Genomic DNA, 19,423 nt, shown 5'->3' on the forward strand with positions numbered 1-19,423 from the left:
GCCCTTTTTGCAACCATAGAAAGAATAAATTTCAGCAAAACCTTTCTGGTTTCTTTCCATCTATGTTTGCCGATCCCCTCACTAGCAATCCCCCTCATTTCATGTCCATCGGATCAACCAAATATCTCCAGAATTTTCACTTCCTTTCTCTTCTTCGACGGATATATCGGTCAACTTTTGGAATTTACTCAAGCAAATGCGTGAGTGGGCTCCTTACCCACAATTGCGGATTTCCGTAACCGAATCCCATGAGGGCCATTCTCATATCAGGCCAATTCTAATGTGGATGCAGTGAATTGATGATAACCCTTCGAACATCTATATGCAATTGACTAATATTTTTTTGTTTAGGGGTTAAAGTATAGTCCCTAACTTTTATGTATTAAATAAATTATCAGATCGCTAAAATTTAGGTGTCAACAAGCAACATTAGTAAAATGGCTGTGAGGCACGCGAGAAATTCAATCTTAGCGAGATTTGCCTTCGGAGTGTGCAGTTTCTTCATGACCGCGGGGCCTCAGAGAGGGTTTTGTTCTTTGCTCCCATTTGGTGTCTTTGCAAATCCCTCATGTTCGTGGACGACGAAAGAATGTCTTTTGGGTGTGTAAAGTGTAAAGAGAGAGCCAAGAAATTTAGACGCTTTCAGACCATGCGCTGGAAACGAAGGGAGGCACTCCGCTATTTACACTTCAAATTTTTCAAGCCCTCGTTTGGTAATTACGAGTACCTGGCTGAAGCGCATATGCATCATCTTGAGAATTCAAGTGGAAAGTAATGGTAAGAACATGAGACTCATATCTCGTGGTGTCACCAAACAATCAGGATGCAATGGAATTTGAAATTAAAAATAGATTTCGGCATCACAAATTAATTAGATTGTTGAATAATGAAGGATTAATTTTTTAATATCAATGATATTAATGATTCATGAACTACTTTCTTGAAGAGAGAAATCCTCTTTGGCTTTTGATTTTCTTGTTAGTTTCTTTCTGAGTTGAGACCATTGAATTGTTGTAGTCAGTGATAGGCAGAGACATTTTCTCGAGTGATCATGAGCTGAAGGAAGATAAAAAAAAAAAAAAAAAAAAAAAAAAAGACAAATGAATTGGCATGTCCATGAGAGGAGCCTCATTGACTAGCACGTGGATAGCACTACAGTGATGATTATCCTATCACAAAGGTACATATGGACAATTTTTGATAGGTTTTTAAATATTTTTTTATTTATTTTTTATTTTTTTTTTTTTTTTTTTTTTCTCTTTCTCTTTTTTTTTTTTTTTTTTTGTTTTTCACTTCTTTCTCTAGCCGATTGTTGGATCCTAGTGACCAGCAAGAAAGCAAGATCCTCCCAACGAATTATTTTTAGTATTAATTCTTTGAAAAACTCAAAATTGATACGCCTTTAATAAATTTATCCCAAATTAATTTTTTGACTACTAAAAAACTCAAACTGATACACATTTGACAAATTTACTTTAAACTGGTACATTTGTGATAAATTTAATCTCTGTTAGTTTCCATTAAATTTTACTGTAAAATTATTAAATTGAATAATATGTGACAGTTGATTGGTGCACCAGTTTGAGATTTTACTCTCCATTTGTCATAGTTATTATTTTTTGTGGTATTAATCCAATTTAACGGGGGTATATTTGTCATAGATATGTCAGTTTAATATTTTTTATGATCGAAAAAATTAGTTTGGGGTAAATTTGTTATAAATATACCAATTTGGGTTTTTTTTATGATCATTTAGGATAAATTTGTTACAAATATACTAGTTTGGAATTTTTCATGGTCAAAAAATTAGTTTATGATAAATTTGTTACACGTGTACCAGTTTAAGGTTTTTCAGGGTATTAACCTTGATTTTTATTGGTTGATAATATTATATATTTCCCTTAATAGCATTTTCCATATTCATGGACCTAAGGTGAGAAAGGACTTAGGAAGATCTGCACTGAGTTGGTTCATAGAAAGAGGGCACAGGAGGTCGTTCAAAGTAGAAACAAGCAATCAAGCGAGACTATTCTAGGATACAAAATACCAACTCTCTTCTTATAACAAAAGCTTATGGAGAAGTTTCCCCAACTTTCTTCTAATAAAAAATTGCTAAAAGATAAGTTTCCTTTGCACTACCAAGAGTGCAATGTTATTTCTTTGGCCTCTTCGCATGTCTTCTTTCAAGTCTTAAAAGTCACAACACTTGAATGAAATGAATTAATCCAAAATGGCAAAGTCTAGTGGCCTGTGGCAAAGTCCAGTAGCATGCCACTACCGTCGGTGACCAAGAGTGGAGTCTAGCTGCCGATGACCTTGGCTAGCAACTAGTGGTCTAAGCTAGAGACTGATGGTAGTGGTGGGTGTTGTGTCGACAATCAATGGTGGAATTGAGTTTTTCATAGTATTATGCTTATAAAAAGTGGAATGATATCTCAATCCTAACTTTAGCTAAATAATCTGATTTTACATTTTATCAGTAAATTTATTTCCGATAATCCAAATTCTAACTCAAACTTTTCTCCACAAATGAAAATAGTGGAAATCAGAATCTTATTTATTAAGGAAGTGCATAGTAAGGTGAGCTCATACTTACTACTAATGAATGGTGGTGGATGTAAAAGGGTCTTATATTGGTGTTCTAGCATTACAACCAAATAAAAGTTTATAAGCAAAAGACACAAATTTCTAAAACAACAAAATAGAGTTAGGCCAAGACAAAATGAAAATAGAGTGCGAAGACAAGAAATAAAGTGAAAGTACCTAATGGGTTTCGTAGCTTGATCTTAGCCATTTGTTGCCTCATAATTTGCTCCCCCCCTCTCTCTCTCTCTCTCTCTCTCACATACACACACACAATTTGGTCTTAGTCTTATATCAACAAGAATTTCATCCTTTTTATGCACTTGCTCTATTCCTTCCTTAGTAGATTTATTCATCAAAGCACTCTTTTCTTCTCATAAACGAACTCACCCTCTAGTTGCCATGCTTTGAAAAGAAAGAATTTAAACTTTCTCATCCTCAAAAGCTGCCTTCATTGTCAGGACTTCCTTGCTTCCAAATTGAGTCTAAGCATTGTTGTGGGCTTCAGCCCAACTTTCTATATCTTTTATACTAGAAGAATATCATGATAAGACAACTTTATGAACGTTTCCTTGGAAGATTTTGAGCCAGGACAACTTTGTGCTCCTGTCCTTGAAGATTTTTTGCTTGTTATTTTATTAAGGAACCGGTGATTTTGGTTTTGGGTGTAATAAAAAGTTTTGAGAACATTTAATGTGAAATAGAGTGACTTGAATAAAGGATCTATCGTGTATTTTTTTTCCAACATACGATTTAGGAATGTGAGTAATTTTCAGTTAGCATTACATGGATTGCACAAATCATAAAGATTACTATTATTAGTATTGACACATAAATTTTGCCTTTTTACTTATGACTTAATCGCGTAGAAAGTAGGGATTTATTTTTAATCACTATCAAAAATAATTTCCATTAAATTGCGTCACATTTAGACATTAGGAACATTTGCACTATTAGTATTAGTTATTATAAAACCTTTGAAAAATTATTTTTTAAAAAATTAAAATTAAAATCAAAGAAAGGGGGAAAATCGAACAGCCCAGCCCTCTCTTTTTCTCCCCTTGTTATTTACCTCACGCGGCCCATCTCCTTTTCTCCTCCGGGCCCGGCCCCCTCTTCCTCTCTTCTCCTCTTCCTCGTCTGTTTTTGACGTTGGCTAACGACAGAAAGGACGGTACGCGACGAAGGACAGAGGACATGAGGGCGAAGGCAGGGCCGCGCGCGACGCTTGACGAAGGGAATTTCGTGCGGTACGGGGCTAGCTGGCGCCGCCTTGGAGGAGAGAGAGAAGGGACCGAGAGAGGGATAAAAGGAGAGAAGGCAGCGTGAGAAGGAGGGGGGCTGCTCGTTCTTGGAGAGCGAGAGAAAGGACTGTGTTCTCGAGATCTTCGGCCATGGTAGCGTTCCGGTGGCAGAGGAGGTGACAACGCGGTGGTGAAGGACCGAAGGTGGGCCTGGTCAAGTGCGCTCCTCTCTCACGCGGCCGCGAGAATCGCGCAGGGGATTTTCGCCGGGTTTTCTCGATCTGACCTCACTCTTGAACGAGGAAGGTCCTGTTTTGTTTAAGGTCTGTTTTCTCCGGACGCTCCGAATGTAGCTGGTTCAGAGAACAGAGAAAGGACCGAGCGAGCATTGACCGAGGAGAAAAGAGACGAACGACTATTCTGGTTAAGTATTCTCATGAAGTTCCTCGCCCGACGATCAACTTGTGGCCGTCATTCTTCGATAACCCGGAGCCCAGCTTGGCCGGTGATCGTGATCCGCTCTCTTCCAGAAACGAGGTTAGCCAAACTCGACCCTCTTCATTCCGCTCTATCTCGGTTTTCCTAAGGACCAAGATTTGTTTTCCCTGTTTATGCGGGTATGGGTCTAGAGCGGGTCGTTTCTGATTTTTGGGAACGTCATTTGCTGCTTGTGTTTTATTCTGGACGTGGCTTCGAGTCTGAATGAGCTAGTGTCCTCCCTTTAGCCGATGCACCCTATTCGTTTGATAAAATGACCTTGAGGCACCTCTGGAAAAGCAGCCGTGCTCATGTATTATCGTTTTGATCGTTAGTTACTGAGGTTGTCTTGCGTGAAGCCTTATCTCGTCGCTCATGGATAGTGGTCGGTGAGTTTCAGTGGAGGCGCTTCTTTAAGAGGGATCTCGGCAATGGTGGTGTTCTCGGCAAAGAAGAGAACCTAGAAAAGGGGAGTTTTATTGAGGGAGAAGACCGCATACAGGGAAGAGAATTAAAAAAAAAATAATAATAATGGAAGATAGAACAAGAAAGTAAAACAAGATCAGAAAAAGAAGGGATAAAGGTTTCGGTCATAGGAACTGCGGCCTCACTTAGACCTGATGGGCACGGGCTTATTTGGTCTTTCTCGGACTGGGTTGGGCGAATTAGATCTTTGGGCTGGGCTTCTTTATTTCTCTTTTATTCTTTTTTTTTTTTGGGGAGGGGGTAGTGAGACTGGGCTCAATTGATGAGCCCAGTCCAGTCGTGGACCCAGACGGTCCAGCGGGTCGGATGTGGAGATACGACCCGGGTCCTTTTTATATTTTAATATTAGAAAAGTATTTTTTTAAAATTAAATTCATTAAAAATTCCAAAAATTTTCAAAAAAATTATTATTATTATTTTTCAGAATTCAGAAAAAGCTTTAGTAAATTTTCTCTTAAAATGTACTAAAAATTTTGATAAAAATAATTGCATACTCGCATGATCACTTCACATGTTAATAGATAAGTATAAAATCAATCTAGGCTACTTGATAAAAATTTTTTTTTAAATAAACAAGATTAGGTACCGAAAGTGCACTAAGTAATTAATTAGTGTAATCAAGTATGCAATCCTAAATTCTCTGATTATGTTGAAAGTGAGGTATATTCCCATACCTCATTTGGTTTTTAGCCAACCTTGACAGGTTAGTGGCAACTCATTATTAGACATTTATCATAACGTCAATTTTCATGAACACCCCAACGTCCCATGAGATACTGGTTTGGGAGAGCCCGCATCTAAATTATAGGCCGTAGGTTCATCCTTTAGGTAATACCCCTAAACCTAATTCCCTCCTTACAGAGGGGTATAGTTAGGTTCTCCCAACTTCTCGTGGACTAAACTTGCTTCTTTTTAGGCTTCGAGTTAATTGTTTTTTTTTTCTTTTTGGTGGGATGATAGAATTTTCTTTGAAAATGGTGGTAACTGAGTTCTTGGTAACAAATCAAATTGCTGCAGCACTAGGAGGAATACTAAGCAAAATCTTTAGGTTTGTCTTCTAGTGAAAGTTTAAGGCAACAATGCATTTAAAATTTCTATTGCATGAACTTAATTTATGTATTGATTGTTTAAGGGTGGCTCTTCATTAGTTTTTTTCGCAGTCTAGAGTTGTATAGATGTGTTTTTATTTCATGTTTTTTACAGCTGTTGAAATGGAATAATTTTTTCACCCAAAAAAAAAAAAAAAGGAATAATTTCTTATTATTGTGGGCAAGGTGCATTTGTTGGCAAGCATTGCTGATTTTTTGCTTAAAATTTGTAACCATTCCTAAAGAATTTGGTAGGTCACCTTTCAGGACAAGTAATAAAGCATAACTTAGTGGAGTACATAAAGGAAAATAGACTGTTAAAGTATTAATTGCTAAATCGAAAGTAAAGATATCTTGTTGATCTTTTATTGCCCTTCATTGCGAAGGCCTCAATGACTCTACTGGCTGGAGATTTGAGAAGAAGGGGAAAAAAAAAAAAAGCAAAGCAAAAAATCTAAAATTTTGTCAAACTACATCGTCTTGAGCCCAATTGGACATGTTAGATTGCTAGCTGCATTATGTAGGACGGCTCATGCTGATTAGACCACCACATGAGTGATTTATGTCTCAAATTGGTCGATATAACTATATTGAAAAATTGTCAAAATGTTGATGACTATTTTTACCAATTTGAAAAGTCTAGAACTAAAAGGATGACTGTTGACACCTAAATTTTTGAGGTTAATTTTTGCTAAATAAAAAATAAAAAAATAAAAAATCATAATCACATGGCATATAGTTTAGGAAAATTTTATTTTTTGTTTTTTGTTATATTTTGTTAAGATTTTTCATATTTAGGTAATATACACTGGGAGATGCATTTTTGCGCAAAAGGGGAACCTTTTTTGATCGGATATGCAAAAAATATTGCGCAGGGTGAAATGATATATTCAATGGAATTTTACATGAACAAAATTGGCAATGAAATATACCGCAAAGATACATTCTTTTGGGTGTATAAAAGAGTCGCGTACGATGGCCACATGGGGGGGTTCTTTTCCGTTGGGGTGAAAAGTACAGGAAAAAGCAAAAAAGTAAAAAGTGAGTGAGGTAAGAGAGAAAAAAAAAAGAAAAGAAAAAGAAAGGGGGCGAAACCCTAATCGTCTTCCCCGAGGGTCTCCCACCCCCGCCGGCGCCCGATCGCAGAGCCCCCGCGTCCGGCCGCAGCTAGACCCCCGACGCCGGAGCCGTTCGCTGCACCATCGCCGATCTGTCTCCACCGTGGTCGCACGCCTCCACGTGTAGCACCGCCGCGCCGCTGCATCTTCGAGCGACGCCTCGCTCCGCCCGTGAAGTCGCTGCTGCCGCCGAGCCGAGATCCAGACGCCGAGGCCTCTCCGCTTGCAGATCCGAGGTCCCTGCAGCAGCCACGATCCGATTCCCCGCGTCGCCGTGCCGCCCCGTCACTGATTCGCTTGACCCAGAGTCATCACAGCCAGCGTCGAGCCCCTCGCCGCACGATCCGCCGTCCGCGACACCCGCGCCAGATCCGGCGTCCGCAGGAGCCCTCGCCGGAACCCGGAAGCCCGAGCTTCGCCCGCGACGCCTCGCCTCCGCCGAATCCACCGCCTGCGACGCTCGCACCCAGCTCCGTGCCGATCCCGAAGCCCCGGTGCCGCGCCGCCGACGTGCCGCCCCTGCCTCCCTCGCCGGAACCCTAGCCGACGAGCTCTCCCTCGCCGGACCTCCGAACCGGCCAAGCTTTTTCTTTTTTATTTTAAAAAAAAAAGAAGAAAAAAAAAAAAAAATTAAATTAGGTATTTTTACTTTACTTTATTAGGCAAGTTTAGGTTTTTATTTATTTATTTTATTATTATCTCTTTATATGTTGTTTTCTTTAGTTAAAATACCTATCATGCATAATTGAAAATCTCAATGTATCACCCGATTCGCAACCGCGCATGTAGGGGTTTTTTATTTCATCTATGCGAACTTTTAGATGAAATAATTAATTAAACGGGAATAAAATTGATGTTTTGATCTTTAAGGCTTAAGATCAAATTATCGATTTTACTAGCAAAATATTATCCCTTGATCCGAGCGATATGTGATGTCCTTTTTGGGGTAATTTTGAATGGATTTGATCGTTTTTATTTATCTTGAGATATGTTTGAGATAGAATATCACATGTTTTAGGGTTATTTGCATATTTAGGCAAAGCATTCTACTTATCATGAATTTTCGAAATAAAAAATTGAGTTAGATTAGATGCATGTTAGGATATTAATTGTTTTAGGGTTTGCATATTTAGAATAGGAATTTTAATTTCGAATTTCATAAAAATAAAAAAAATTCAAATAAATCAATTTAGGTTGCTAGATTTTAATTTAGGTTGCATGCTTAATTACTTGGCAAATATTAATTTCGAAAATTAATAAAAACAGAAAAAAAAAAAATCATCATGCATATGTCATATAGAATTATGACATATTTTGCACGTCATTGCATATTAGGATTAAATTGCACTTAGTTTAATTTTAGATGATAGTTTTTTTTAATTTATTATAAGTGTAGGTATTTTATCAAATAGATTGCATTTTAGGAACATTTAGGTTAAGATAATATTTTAGTTCAAATTAGGATTTGGCTCAACCTAATTCCTAATATAAACTAATTAGGATCTTAATCTAATTAGGTAATTTTCACATTTCACCTAATTTCGAATTTCATGAAAAATACAAAAAAAAAAAATGCCATAAGTTGAATTAGTTTTATTTTCTAGGATAGATTGCATTCTTTTAGGAAAAAGAAAGAAAAGAAAAATGTCACATGCACATCATTAGGATTAGATTCATTAAAAGGCCCATTTAACTAGGAGTTACATGTCATTAGAGTTAGGTCATTTAGTTAATATTGCATTGCAGATTGCATGATTTTCGTTAATTAAGTGAAAACAAAAAAAAAAGAAATTGCGTGTTAATTAGAAACCATATCCAGGGTTGTTGATGTGGATTTTGAATTAACATTGCGGATCTTTCGTTCTTCAAGGTAAGTCCTGCATTTTTCTATTTGCTTTCTTGGGTGTTAAATTGATGGATTGCGCACCCGCATGATCGCCTCGCATGTTAGAGAATTAGATTTAAAATCAATCCAAGCCGCCGCAAAACATTTTCTTTGAAATAAAAAGAAAAGTAGAAAGGGCGTTAGAAAAGTCTAGCGTAACCAAGTCCCCGAATTCATAATCTCTGGTTCGTAGAAGTAAAGTAAATCTCCCGTTACTTTACTTGGGTTTCTAATCGACCCACCAAAAATAGATTAGTGGCGACTCCTAATTGAAAAATCAATTGCATGTTAAGAACTTGAACCTAAGTCGCGAATTGGTATGGGCTTGGAAGAGCCTGAGTTAAGTTTGGTATGGGCTTGGGAGAGCCTGAGTTAAGTCTAGGCTTAATAATCCATTAGTCAAAATCTAGGTGGTTCACACCCGAAAATTGGGTCGCGACAATGACCATACAACATATTTGGACTCTTTGGCCAATTTGTTTTAAACCTACAAGTTTCCTAATTCAATGTGCCCAATGCAATTGTTTTGTCTAATTAGTTTTGATTAGGAAGATGATAAGACCATAGTCAACTCATCAAATTATCTTTTCACACATTTCACACAATTCAGCCTAGATGTTTTTTGGTATAAGTACATTGCTAACATGAAAGTTCTATTAAAATCCACGCAACTCACTGCTCTAGAAATGTTCAACACGATTATTATGAGGACCAACGCCATCTGGTCCAATCAACAACGTGTCTTAATTGCTGAACTTTTACGTCATTTCGTTCATAACATGGAGCAGAAATGAAGCCGTGTAGTTCTGATGCTTGTGCCGAGATGGAATGTAAGGACTAGAGAATATGGAATGTGGAAGGAAGGGGACACATTGCCATTGTTTCAAGTCCATCTAGTGTGTTGGCCGTTATTATGAGACTTTAGAGCAGATGTATCGATGCAGACTATTATTGAACTCATTTATGGGGCATAATGTTAGGAGAATGTAAGATACATGATTGGAGAAGATGTGCATGATCGGTGGGACTCAATGTATAGGTATTAAAGAACGAGCTTCTTCACCAGAGAGAGAGAGAGAGAGAGAGAGAGAGAGAGAGAGAGAGAGAGAGAGAGAGAGAGAATGCATTTAGGATTTGGTGAGTATTGTATATGGTGTCCCTGACCATATAGTACAACGTATGATCAGGTTTCGTTAGATGCAAGGGGCATCTAATGGAGACAGCTAAAGGGATGGCAGATTCATATATATTTCCAAACTGTACGTAATATACAATCCATGATATCTTTATGAAGGATTCTTTAACTCATGCCAACAGTCTTCAATTATGTTCATGTTTGTGCCTTACGATAGAGAACTCGATTGGACATTTGGTTTTTCTCAATTCATTTCCTAACTACTAAGTCAAAGCACGAGTTTAAACGACCACGCTTCACTCACTGCTTGCTGAATTAAAACAAGCCTTCGGAATCTTGCTTGTGCTATTTTCTTCCCCTCATTTCATTGGTAGACGTCACCGAGACTATAAACAAGACGCATAGCCTTTTTCTCTTAGCCACCCCGAAGTATAAGTCGCTAGGTTCATTGATCCTCGAGGTTTCAAACGGAAAGGGGAACTCTCTCTCTTTCTCCATTCTTCGATCAATCTGAGGATGAACAGGTTGTTCTTCACCCTCACTTTAAACCGCTGCTCGTTCCTTCAACTTTTAATCACTGTTTTCCTCGTTATCATGAAGTTTTCCCTATTCATCGAGATTTTCTCCTTGAGCAAGTTTGGACGAAGATAAATCGTCGATTCATGGCTTTTTCAATGGTTTTTGAGTATGAAACCCCACGTGCTGCCCCTTTGGAAACAAGCCCAAATTGATTTAGCTTTAGAATTCTGCTGCCTTGACTTGAGCTTGAAATTTGATTTAACAGAAAATTTCAACTAATGACCTAAAGGGGTTATGAATATCTCAAATAAGGTTCTAACCTTGTTGGCCAGCTAAATATTCTGGCTGATAAATGACATTTTCATCCAAAGACAATTTTAACCTAAATTTTAGTTAGATTAGTTTAAAAATTAAAAAAGATAATTTTTTTTAAAAAAAAGCAAAAATATAGGAGGAAGGGCTCAACTAGCCCTCCCACCTATGGAGACCACCACATTGTCAACGAACCTTGCCAACCAAAGGTGAGGGCTAGCAAGCCCTAGCCAAAACTAGGAGAGGGCAGCTGGGCGAGGATCACCGACCCTCACCCAAGTCTAGTAGAGTGTTGCCATCCTCTCCTAATTCTAGTTAGGGCTAGGAGGCCCTTGCCAATGCACCAGTGACCCCACCAGCCATCTCTAATGACCCACTAGCGATGGGTGGCAACCCTGTGTTTTAAAAAAAAAAATTATTTTTAGCCTTTTTTAAAGTTTTTTATGGGAAAAAAACAGATGAAGGAAAAAAGAAAGAAAAAAAAGGAAAAGATCAAAAAATTAAAAGATGAAAATATTAGAGGTTAGAACCCTCTTTGAGATTAACATAATTATTTTAAACCCTTATTTAAAACAATGTCTATTTTAGACCCTTATTTACAAAAATGATGGCATTATAGGCTATTGGCTATTATTTGAAACAAAATCTAATTCGAACCCTTATTTGAAAAAAATAAGGATATTCGAGCTCTTATTTGAAATTTTCCTTTAATTTAATATATTCCCTTTGTCCCTTCTGTTCCTCCTCCACCAATTGCTTTTTAACTTCATCTAGGACCTCTCTCTATTACTCTTCTCGTCATTTTTCCATTATTGGACGTTGACAAACTGAGTGTACATTTTGTGTTAAAATTAATATAAAATAAATAAATGATAGACAAATAAACAGAATAACAAAAACAAACAAGAAGAGCGAAAATAGGAAAGCTTCAGCTTCGGCCAGATTCAATTCGGTTGCTTGGCCTAGATTCACGACGTCAGTGCAGATCCATGCAAGCCGGGCCAACCCACTTGGTCATGCGGCCCAGTCCCCAAACACGGCCCACCGTAATTGATGTTATAAGCATGGGCTCGTTAAAATTAAAAAAGAACAAAGAATTCGACCTTCCCTGTTAGCTCTGTTCCGCCGCCGAGAAGCTCTCGGCAATAATTTAGCATAGATGCACTAAGACGACGTCGCTACACATGTTTGCCCCAATTTAATAGAATGAGGGACAAATCGGATCAATCTTCTCTTCTTCTTCAAACCCTAATTTAGACGAAAGCATTTTTGGGCAAAATGAAGAGCTGAATCTTGCAATTGAGATCATGGGTAGGACATTCGGCTCAAGTTCGGGTCAATAATTCCAAGATGAAGGTGAATAGTACTCGATTTTATATTAAATTGGAATTTTGGAGCTTAGCGGTGGATTTCTTCCAATGCCAAGGACGATGACATCGAAGCTGCGGAGCGCCCTTTCGAACGGCTTCAAGGGCACACTCCACCTGGAATAAGTGGCCGTATAACAAGAACACTATTATTGTTTCGTAGCAAGCCATTTCATCTTCGACGACTTACATACTCAACATTTGTTCTGGAAAGCTTGTGTTTTGCTTGATGATCAGTGAAGGTTTCCTTGTGATGGAGAGAGTGACCAAGTAAAAAGAGAATCACAGAGAGAGCTTAAGTTTTGAAGATGCAGAAATGTTTTGTCATAAGGCCACTTCATTATCTAAGTTGGACTTTCTCTTCTCATAAAAAAAATGTCATGTAGTAATTAATATTTTATTAAAAAAGTCACACATAACTTTTTATCGGAATTTATCACTTAAAACACTTAAGTGGAAAAAAAAAATTCCAATGTAATACTGAAGTGATTTGGAGAAAAGTTTTAACATTGAAGTAAGCGAAATACGAAAATTATAACATTTCTATTTTTTTTTCTGTTAACACGTTATTAATTGTTTTGTTAGTAATTAGATATGACTTGTGATGTAATTTCATAGCTACCGAGCACATTACTGAACCCATGTTGCCTTTGTTTCTTTCATTTTATGCACTGTGTATTCTCTCGGCGGTCGAAGGTGGTCGCCAGAGCAAAAATGTCCTGGAGTCAATGTCTGTAATGTTTGCGCATGTTTCCATCTATAGTGTCTTCCTTGACCATATCTCTGTTCCATGAAATTCTATGATGATGCAATTGTAAGTCTTGGATGGCGAGTGGTCGACTAGGGTGGACATCCGGCTTATATACATATCCAACATGAGAGAAAACCAATCCGAAAATACCTGAAATTTTCGGTTCCATTCAGTTTGATCCAAGTCAAAGACAAGCCAGGCACTTTTGACACCCTTGTGACTACTTGGGGACCCATGAAATACCACCATCTAGACTTTGTGGCTTATTTCAATGGCCTTGACCCTTGCGCATTTGGTCGGACTCAAGCATATAACTTCAAGTTCCCGAGTTGGAAATTCTTTTCAATATATATTTAAAGCACATCTGTTTAGTTTAAAGACCTTGAGTATAATTTAACCTCATTAAATAAAGAATGTTGAGCAATTTTCCATTTCAAATTATTAATATACAACATATCCAATTTACTGTGACATATAAGACGGCCGACGATAACTATATAACTATGTTAAGAAATTCAAGCGAGATTTGAGCACGAGGACTTGATTGCATCTTCATTCAAAAGTTTTAAGATTCTACCTAATAATCATATAAGAAGCCAAACTGGGAGCACAAAATTTACCTGGAAGTACACGTACACACTATCCTCAAGGAATTTATTCTGACACAACAAATACGGAACTAAGTCATCAAACTCCTACAGCTGCGATGGTACGACGCCCGGCCCCGGCTTCGATGGTGCGACCCTCGGCCCCCGGCTTTGATGGTACGATGCCCAGCCCCGGCTGCAATGGTGTGATGCCTAGCCCCGGCTTCGATGGTGCGACCCTCGGCCTTGGCTTCGATGGTACGATGCCCTGCCCTGGCTTCGATGGTACAATGCCCGGCCCCGATACAATGCGGATCTGGACTTCAACCACCAGAGCATCATTTTGAACGAACCCTTTCTTTGATTTCTCGAGATCCTTCAAGGGCATAAAGTCTGCATCGCCCACTTGGGGATGTGAGGCACTTAGCCAGCGCTCAACTGCAATATACTCCTACTCAGTACGGACTCAAGAGAAGAGAGAACATTATGCTCTTTCAATAGTAGACGTACATGCGTACGTGAATTGTTGCTATGGTATTCAATAGTTGAGAGTTATACAAATGGGGTTCGAGCCCTTTCCAGAAAGCCATTAAACTATTCTCATAAAATCAAAGTGATATTCATTTTATAAAAAGATCTTGAAAATTTTGTAGTGATTTTAAAATGGTAATACTAATATGAATTTGCATTAGCCCGTTTGTTTTGGATTAAGTAGAAATAAAAAAATTAAATTATTCTTTCTTTCTTGCAAAATTTATGACATTCAAATTTCGAAAAATTATGAAAATGTTATATTCGAATTTATGTGCCAGCATCTGCATTTTATAACAGTTTTGGGTGTCTTGTGTAAATAAAGAGTCAAAAGAATGCATATTGTAAGATTTAAAGTAGGTAAAAACAACAAAAGTAAAAGTCAATCCACAAAAACATACATTGCTTCTCCTTATGTTTCCCTTTGAGTTGGTCCAACACACGCAAATTGAAATCTGCATAAACTTGCATCTTCTCAGTAAGGCGTTGCACTTCCAAGTAAACGGACAGCGACTTTCCCTTCCCGGCCTCATTGCCTTTTTGATACACCAATAACTTCCTACACACGACAATTACAGGTAAACGAAAATAAGTTTTAGCTAATTCTATTTACGAACATAAGCAACAAGAATAAATAAATTTAGAAAGGTGAAAGGCGAGCAGCTAATTTCATTTTCACAAAGAAAAAATTCTGGGAACGTACCATTTCCTTTTTTCGCAGTCAAACTCTATGAACCGAGGATCCGTGCCCAATGTGGACCAGTTTTCGATCTTCAATGTGAATGTGCTTTGTTCCGGGTATCTGATCAAGGTAAAAGACTCCTCCTTCACCTTGTCAGGTTCGATGACAAAAACTTCAGCCCCAAATGTACAAGAGTACTTTTCATCAAGGTATCCATTTGAACGTTTTTTGAATTCTTTCAGGGAAGAAAACCGAGGAAACCCGCATCGGGTCTTCGAGCCATGGAAGCAGCTTATCGCCTCATCGGCATCTACAGGGATTTCCACAAATTGGTATAACTCTGTTGTTAATTATAAACAATGATGATGTAATTGGAACTGTGACTTTATAAACATTGATTATGAATAAAGTGATTATCAACCTTTTTTTTTTTTTTGGATAAGTAAGCAGGATAATATTACTAACTGAGGGTCTGAGCATATACATCATGTGCATCAATACATAATAAATCCAAAAGAGTAGAGGGGGTGTTAATAACCCAGTTTCGAGGAAGACAACCCATGCGTTGGGCTTTAGCTACCCAATCGGCTACTCTGTTGGTATTGCGGCTACAATAGGCGAAAGTCAGTCCCGACATAGTCTCCAGTTTGAGCTTGGCCCGGTCCACTAGAGGCAGCAATGACTAGCTTAAAGTAGATGAGGAGAGGACACTTTCTACCAGCATACGGCAATCAGATAGAAGTACTATTTCTTTTTCTGGGGAATTAGGGATGATCTTTGAAGATATAAAGTCTAGGGTTTCGACCAAAGCTACGACCTCTGCTTGTTCAACAGAACTCACCTCGACATTTTTTGCAAACCCATCTCTTATTCTGCCAAAGGAGTCTCTACAGATGCAAGCAACAACAGCGCGAGAGGAAGTTCTTCTCTGCTGGGAGCTGGAGAATCCCCCAGTCGTCCCTATGGGTGTGGCGGGGTGCGATGCTGGATCAGGTCCGCAAACAGCTCGCCGCTTGGTTCGATCAGGGCCAGGGGAAGAAACGGGTTCTTCCTCTGCATTGCTGCTACACAGGTAGGTCATATCCCCCATCCTTTTTCCAGATCTGCAAAACCTTACATGGTGGGCGTCGTTGGTGCTATTGTTATCTTGCTGCTGTGTTGGAGAAGCAGATCTATTAGATCTGAAATCGTGTGCTGGTGTTGTAGAGTCGGTAGAATCTACATCGATGGTGATGCTGGTCAAGGGAAGGTTGCCACGATCTCTCACTACTCCTCTGCTATTCAGCTCGAGCGAGCGTGCTCCGTTCCAGATCTGGATCGAGTTAAATGTCTCCAGTGTGTCGAGCTCATCTCCGTTTTCTCTGCTGATCGGGTGAGGACTGCCCCTATTCAATTGTGTCGCTCTGGTTTGGCCTACCGAAGAAGCAGAGGCAGCTCTGTTCTCTGTTCGTCCGCCGCCATGGGTCGCTATGTTGATCTGGTTTGGTCTCTAGTTCTGGATTTGTGCTCTGTTTTCAGCATTAGCAGATTTGAAACTATAAGAGGGCTGTGTAGGTGGTACCGGGCAGGCGTAGTTGTGATCTCCACCCAGGGGATGCTTCCTATAAACTTGCTCTCGAGATTTACTGGGCGTCACAAGTAGTTTGTGTAATTCTCGGCTTGCCTCTCTGTGTAGATCAGGTAAGCATCGTGCCCATTCTATACTTCTTCCTTCCACTCGGAGCGATGTAACTCTATGTGTTTTATCCTTCCTGGTAGTGCTGTTTTCCTGCGGGTTGTGCAATATATCAGTGTCTTTCTCGGCTATGTTTGTGGTCGAAGCCGGGAAAGAGGTTGGGAAGTCACTTGGATTGGCGGAATTGGAAGTTGAAACCAGGGCAGAATCTGAAATAACTTCATTGCTACGCACCACCTCTTCTTGAGAAATATCAGGCGAGTCGGTGTTTGTATAGGCATCTTTGAATGAAGCATCAATGTTTATTTTGAGAACTCCTTGGGGCGGGGGATGCCACTTGTCAGGGTCAGGTAGATATTGGCCTTGCTTCCCAGTTTTTGATTTTTTATTCCAAGTTATGAATTGTTATGCATCAGGTCAGGCCATAAACCTCAACAAATCAGGATTATTTTTTAGCAAAGGGTGCCCAGAAAGCCTTCGAAGAAACATGGTGTCGGTGCTGAGAGTTCCCAAAATAGCGAAAACAGGAAAATATTTAGGAATCCCTTCGGATTGGGGGCCTCAAAAAAAGATATGTTCGCCTGGATACTTGCTAGGGTAAACTCAAAGCTGGAGAGTTGGAAAGAAAACTTGCTTTCGCGAGCTGGTAAGGAAATTCTCCTCAAGTCAGTAGTTCAAGCAATACCTCAATATGCAATGTCAATTTTCAAAATCCCAGTCTCCATTATCAAAGCCATTGAGAAGAAAATTGCTAATTTCTGGTGGAGAAATAATAACAAGACAGCCGGTTTGCACTGGAGAAAATGGGATCTACTAAAACTTCGAAAGGAGGAAGGCGGTCTTGGCTTTAAGGACCTACTTGCTTTCAACATCGCCATGTTAGGAAAACAAGCCTGGAGAATTTCTCAGCATCCGAACACACTTTGGAGCCAACTCATGAAAGGCCTTTACTTCCCAAACTGTGACTTTTGGCGAGGAGGGAAAGGCTCACGTCCATCGTGGGGTTGGCAAAGCTTATTAGCAGGAAGAGATGCTATTGCTCCCCAAGTTATATGGGTAGTGGGTAATGGTCAACAAATTTCAATTCGAGAAGATAAGTGGCTGAAGAAAGGAACGATTGGAGGAATAGTGAGACCGAATGAACCAAGCAAAGTTGCTAACTTGATTGATTTTGAAGCCGCAACATGGAAGGAAGACCTCTTGCGGTCCATGTTCGATGACTCCCTAGTGAAAGAAATAAAAGCAATCCCCATCGGCCTCCCAACTACAGAAGACAAACTGGTTTGGGCAAATAACAAATCGGGGACCTATACTGTGAAGAGCGGTTACTTTTCGATCAAAAAACCTACTACCCATCAAGAGACAATACCAACAACATCTCACCAGTTTGATCCACACATATGGAAGCTTATCTGGAACTCCGTCATACAACCTAAAATCAAATTTTTCCTTTGGAGTGCCTGCAATAATGCTTTACCTACTTTGGATAATCTACATAGGAGAAAGATTGTACCTACACCAATGTGCCCGATATGCAATCTGGAAAGCGGAGAAGGTCGAGCACACTTTGCTCCTTTGCCCCTGGACGGCAAAAATATGGAATGAGCCAACCCTGCAAGTCCACATAAATCGAGTGGGTTTAACACGATTTGATGACTGGTTGAGCAAACATTTTGTAGGACCAAGAAACTCACGAAATTTTGAACTGGTTGCTACAGTTTTATGGTGCATATGAAAGGATCGCAACCACTTCATCTTCAAGAAACATCCCCTTAACCCACATCAAATCATGTTCAGAGCTGCAATGTCACAGGAGTGATTATCAACCTTGAATGGTCAAATACTCCTTTCGTAATTTGTCATGCACAAAAAGCTTGTAGTTGACGTAAACCGTCTTATTGAGACGGTACTCGATTGACAAATAGAGGGAAATATATCCCGAACCATTATCATCCTTGTTTCCTTTAGGGTAAAGAGATAGCCTCCTGACAAGAAAAAATAAACGTTTAATTAGCTATTAATTGATTAAGCATTAAAATTATTTTTCCAATAAAGAGCATTTAGTGAGATGAAAATAAGTTTGGAAGGAAAAAAAAAGGAAATAAAAAACTCACCATTCGTGGCCCCCAGCTTTAAATACACCGGAATCATACTTGTCCAACTTTGATAGTACTTCAAATGATTCAATCTTCAATGAAAAATGAGCTGGTGGAAGAGCTCTCTTGCGCTTGACAGATTCTGCCGAAAAAGGAAAACAACCATTCGGACACAATTGATTATTTTAGGAGATGGAAGGTAATTAAATGGCCCGTACCAAATAGACAGCAATTGGCCCTTCCACTTTAGGTTTTTAAGACAAACTTTAAAGGATAAATATTGCAGCCGAAAAAGATGCGACGCGGTAGATTCTGCGACTGAGTAACTTTAGGATCACGCCACACCTATCATCCTATGAGGAAAGTCTTTTTTAATAAACGTGCACATAGCGGTTTATCATTTATGAGCATAAATATGTATTAACTAAGCCAAAGATTCGGATCCCCGTATTATGAAAATTTTAAAAAGAAAAAAAGCTAAAAAAATGACGAGATAACCATTTTATGTGTACAGAAATAACTAGAGGAAAAGCCTCATTTGGCTATGAAGTTAAGTGCTTAATAATCCTATTGAAAAATTCATCCAAAAATACAACCAGGATGTTCAATCAAGTTAGATATCTTCATTTTTCATGAGCACTATTAACTAGAAGATTTGTATCTGCATATGTATAAATTCATGAGTAGTCGTGAATGGAGAAAGGTCATATTTGATCCATTTTCTATCCCAGCATTATAGCCAAATGAAATTCGTAAAAGTTTGAAACAAAAGGCACGAATCATTAAGAATAACAACACGGACTTAGGTTAACAAAAAAATGGAAATAGAGCGCAAAGACGAGATGAAGTGAAGTACCTCTGGCAGTGGCAAAGCAGCTCATTGCCAT

General features: G+C 38.9%; 1 protein-coding gene across 1 annotated transcript; it reads right to left on the minus strand.

The window, feature by feature from the left end:
* Positions 1–7,045: 7,045 nt before the first annotated feature.
* On the minus strand, positions 7,046–19,423 carry LOC104442997. Its single transcript, XM_039310856.1, has 8 exons — positions 19,393–19,423; positions 18,555–18,678; positions 18,268–18,425; positions 14,787–15,075; positions 14,485–14,642; positions 13,734–13,990; positions 13,586–13,624; positions 7,046–7,447 (listed from the first exon to the last, which is right to left on the minus strand). The coding sequence occupies exons 1-8, from the start codon at positions 19,421–19,423 to the stop codon at positions 7,046–7,048; spliced, it is 1,458 nt and encodes a 485-aa protein (XP_039166790.1).

This window comes from Eucalyptus grandis, chromosome 4, assembly GCF_016545825.1.
Source record: "Eucalyptus grandis isolate ANBG69807.140 chromosome 4, ASM1654582v1, whole genome shotgun sequence".
In the NCBI taxonomy this organism is placed as follows: Eukaryota; Viridiplantae; Streptophyta; class Magnoliopsida; order Myrtales; family Myrtaceae; genus Eucalyptus; species Eucalyptus grandis.

Bases quoted from the DNA above. Each gene is read 5' to 3' on its own strand.
- LOC104442997 (XM_039310856.1), bottom strand. From the start codon at position 19,423: ATGGCAATGAGCTGCTTTGCCACTGCCAGAG. The intron at 18,426-18,554 runs GTGAGTTTTTTA...TTTTCTTGTCAG, and splicing joins AAAGCTGGGGGCCACGAATG to GAGGCTATCTCTTTACCCTA. The intron at 13,625-13,733 runs GTACCATCAAAG...TTGTTGTGTCAG, and splicing joins TGCAGCCGGGGCTGGGCATC to AATAAATTCCTTGAGGATAG.